At 39.7% G+C, this 4,370-nt stretch overlaps 1 protein-coding gene across 1 annotated transcript; it reads right to left on the bottom strand.

The window, feature by feature from the left end:
* Positions 1-737: 737 nt before the first annotated feature.
* Positions 738-3,629, bottom strand: syt18b (synaptotagmin XVIIIb). The gene is made up of 2 exons (XM_015023436.1): positions 2,839-3,629; positions 738-1,866 (listed from the first exon to the last, which is right to left on the bottom strand). Exons 1-2 carry the CDS (start codon positions 2,981-2,983, stop codon positions 908-910), a joined length of 1,104 nt encoding a protein of 367 aa, XP_014878922.1. The 5' UTR covers positions 2,984-3,629; the 3' UTR covers positions 738-907.
* Positions 3,630-4,370: the final 741 nt, after the last annotated feature.

Here is a 4,370-nt window from a genome sequence, read left to right as displayed (position 1 = left end):
CAAACTGTTCTTACCAATATACATTTGTAGCAATTTGTATTGTTATCACACCGTTTATCAGTACAACACTACTCCATGTAACACTGCAAAAACACAAAATCTTAAGTGTTTTGGTCTGGATATAGTACAAATATCTTGATATATTTGAAATAAAACAAAAAATAATTTACAAGTAACTTTTGAGAAACATGTAATAGCTTGTTTTAAGTATATTTCTTTAAGTAGCAATGTAGCTTTTATAATTTTTTTTTACACATTTGTTAAAAGTACCCTTATGTTATGATATGAAAAAATAACCTTTGAAAAGAATTGAGCTCTCTGCTTTCTCCTTATGGACTTGCTGTAATCTAGAAATACACTGTTCCATCAGAAACAGCCAATCAGAGCCAGGAGGAGGGTTTTAGCGCTGTCAATCACCCTCGTCTACTAACAATGCTAAGACTAGTTAGCATAGCCACCAATGGCACCGGATAGATAGTTTACCTGGAACGTTAAGTTGCTTCTCCAAAATTAGCACAAGCTGATTGCCAGCGCTAAGACCCTCCTCCTGTCTCTGATTGGTTATTTTTGACAGGGAGCTGTGCATCTCTTCAGATGGCAAAAGTAGCTCTGGGAGAAGGTGTATGAACTTGATTTTTTTCACAGATTATCTATTTGACACTGTTAGGACAGTCATATATATTTTGTAAAAAATAAAAATAAAGTTGCACTCTGTAGGTTTAATATTTATTAAAAAGGAATTGGCTATAAGTGAAATAATCTGCAAATGGAACAAGACATTTTAAGTGATAATGAGAACCTTTTTAAACGTATAAGTTAGTTTGCTCTTATTTCAAGTACGGTATTTGCACTAGAAACTAAACCAAAAATACCTGGTAAGATGTTGTGTTTTTGCAGTGCGTAGAAGTTAAAGCACGCTCACAGGTACATTTTCAACATTAATGAGTTCTTTCACAAAGTGCAGCGGATTCTCTGATCTCCAGTCTCTTTCTCCACATCTCACCACCACGCCTCCTAAAGCGACGGCTTCAGTGGCAAACAGATTTAGTCTCAGTTCACAGGTTTTGAGCTCGTCCAGAGAGCTCACCTTCAGAATCAGCACCAGGCTGTTGGACTCGGGGCTGAAGCTGCTCCGAGTCGGACAGGCGTGCAAAGGTGGGAGACTGCCGAGGACAGTCACGTCCTCCAGGCTCTGAGGTCTCCCAGTTAGGTTTAACACGGTGACTGTCAGTGTTTGTTGGTCCGGAGAAAAGGCCGCAGTGAAATGGAGGAAAGGTTTGTTGCGGGAAGCGCTGGAGCCGTAGCTCAGCGGAGCCAGGGGAATTAAATGTGAGTTATTACTGATCCTGATTAGTTTGCTGCGTTCACTGGACGCTCTGTATTCTCCAGCCACCGTGCAGCGCCTCTGCATGGCCTTGCATGTTCTGGTCAGCGTTCCCAATTTGGGTAGCGACGGCAGGGAAGCTCGGCTCGGGTGAATGGGTTTGTACAGCGGAGCTGTTTGCAGTGGGGAGCTGAAGCGACGCAGGGAAAAACGAGATGCAGTCTGCTCATCTTCATCGCTGTCGGGTTGGGTTCGGTCAGAAAATACACGAGGTGAACGTTCACTCTCGGAAAGAGCCGGGCTGGTAAACGTGGACGGATATTCCGGCGTTTCTCCGCCCAACACCAGCCGGGGTCCAGAAGCCTCTCTTTGGAGACGTATTTCGTGCGCTGAGGTGGAAGTTTCAGCAGAAGTCTGAGTTGAGGTAAATGATTTAGGGATTGTTGTCCAGATGTCACTGTTTTTCCAGCACATAAAACATCCCAGCAGCAGAGACAGACAAAACACGACCAGTCCAACCAGAAGAAGAACCTGAAGATGAACTGCAGGAATAAGAAAGACGAGCTTTGTTAGAAGGTTTGGTCTTCCAGCTTTCAGGTCAAAGTGAAATCAAAGTAAATCCTCTTTTAGTTCTACACAAAATATAAGAAGTATTTTTGGTCTAGTTTCTAGTGCCAATTTCTTAGTACACTTGAAATGAGACAAAACAAACTTAAAAGTAACTTTAGCAAGATAGACAGTTGATTTAAGTACACGATATTGATGAAAAACTACTTGTTCCACTGGTAGATTATTTAACTTTTAACAAGACATTTTTCCATGTTTGAAGTGATCTGTCAGTGGAATTAGCACTTTTTCACCAATATTAAGGAATTTTATACTTAAAACAAGCTCTTATCTTGTGCTGAAAAGGTACTTATAATTTAGTTTTTGTCTTCTTTTAAGTGTACTAATATATTTGCACTACAAAAGAAACCAAAAATACTTGGCAAGATTTAGTGTTTTTGCAGCGTTGGCTTTCAGGATGTCTGGCCAAAAATACACCTCTATCACTTTGATGAACATTAGGATTCCAAAGGACAGCAGGGATATTTAAATAAACATTGAAATTGTTTTCCAACACATACACATATTGAGGCTGAATTATTTTCACATCCAGACAATAATTTGTTGATTCCCTGACTTTGGTCACAAGCAAACAGTTAGAGCTGAATCTTTGAATCTGTGACTGGTCCACATTAAAACCAGGATAACCAGATTTTGTGTATAATCCTTTGCTGAACAGGTGCCTAATGCACTCCCAGAACGGATAATGTTTCTGCAAAAGTGTCCGACCCAGATGAAAAAAGACAACAACCGTGAACCGCAGCCGTCACTTCTGGGAGAAAATAAAGCAGAAGTAATTCTGACAAACTGCAAAAATTTATCTCAAAGCGAGATTCAGGTGTTGTTTTTTTTTAGCCTTATCATGTAATTTAGATAAATATTTGCACTCTAAAACTTTAAAAGCATACCTTCTAGTTGTTTGGTGAAGAGGACTTGCACCAGGAGCCAGAAGAAGAGGACCACCATGATCCCTTCGATCATGCCCTTGCAGCAGAAAAGCAGCACAGACTGCCACAGGGGCTGACCCGGGTACTCTTCATCATGGTACGGCATGGCACCGAAACGTTTAGGTCAGAGCCTTTTTTAAAAACATCCACAGGTAAAAGTCCAAAGATCATGTTAAAAAAAATTATTAAGTATTTAAAATGACTCTTAAAGCTGTCAGTTTTAGAGAATGAGTTAAATCCATTGTTTGACACAACAAAGGCACAACAATAGAAAACTAAAATGAAGAAAAAGAAATTCTGGTTATTTCATCTCCTCCTCAGTCATTTTCCTAAAATGCTTCCATAAAACCCTCCACATGTTCCCCGTCCCCATCACAGGACAGTGCTGCTCTCATCTGTGAAGCGACTTGAAGAGAATCACTCATCTGCGGTGGGTGGGGATTTCCCAGCTCATAATACCTCCGCTACATCTCTCTCTGTTCTGCTCCAGATGTCAGTGAATCGTCACTACAGGATAACCATAAACCTCCATCCCCCACCCACGTCCCCTCACCCTACGGCTCCAACTTCCTGCAGCACCGCCTGCAGAGCGCAGGAGGACTAAAGCATCACTAATGCTTCCTTTATACTCCCTCTTTCTGCTGCCATGGCAACCAGACGAATGGGAATCAACCATTCATCAAAATTAAGTTTGTGACTAGAGTTGGGTAGTAACTACTTGTGTTTACTTTTAGGAATATTTTCACTATGCTGTACTTTTTACTTGAGTAGTTTTATTATGAAGTATCGCTACTCTTCAGTAAAATTTCTGGATTTTCTGCCCACTGGATGAAAAACATGTTTTATCCAAAAATTCACCAGGCACAAACACACACCTGCTGTTTTTTTAAAGTTTCATACGTTTTACATCGACAGAAACTGTTTTGGAAACATTTCTTGCTTGAGTAGACTTTTTATCAAATACTTTTTTTCTCGAGTAATTTCTTGGATCTCTTCTTTTTACTTCTACTTGAATAAAAGTGTTGATGTTGAAATGTTGAAATAGTACTACTACTTTCTTGTTGAGTACAATTTTTGGCTGAGGAGTTTTGAAGATATTCACAAACAAAGGCGTTTTTATCTTAAATATAAAATGTATGTATAGGATTTGGCTTAATTTTTTTTAGCAAATTGCCCTTTTTTGAGTCTGTATACTTTGGCTAACGATTAATCACCAACTTAGTTGACTATGTCAATGATTGATTAATCACGATTAATCATTTCAACCCCAACGAAGTGTAAGAGTGCTCTGAATGATGAGAAAAGCTTGAATTTAACCATATAGCATTATAACTACACTACTGCCTGAAGTGAGCCAATTCTGAATTTATGTCAAGTCGGATTTTTTGGCGTGGTCGTTCACATTTTCATATATACGTGGCTTGTATGCGATCTCTCATGTGAGCTGCAACCCATAGACATAATATAAGAATAGACGCCTCATGGACCGCTCT

This window comes from Poecilia latipinna, unplaced genomic scaffold, assembly GCF_001443285.1.
Source record: "Poecilia latipinna isolate Pla-1442-1.1 unplaced genomic scaffold, P_latipinna-1.0 Scaffold3308, whole genome shotgun sequence".
NCBI lineage: Eukaryota > Metazoa > Chordata > Actinopteri > Cyprinodontiformes > Poeciliidae > Poecilia > Poecilia latipinna.
Note: the sequence above shows the minus strand (reverse complement) of the source record. Positions and strands in the feature narration are given on the sequence as shown.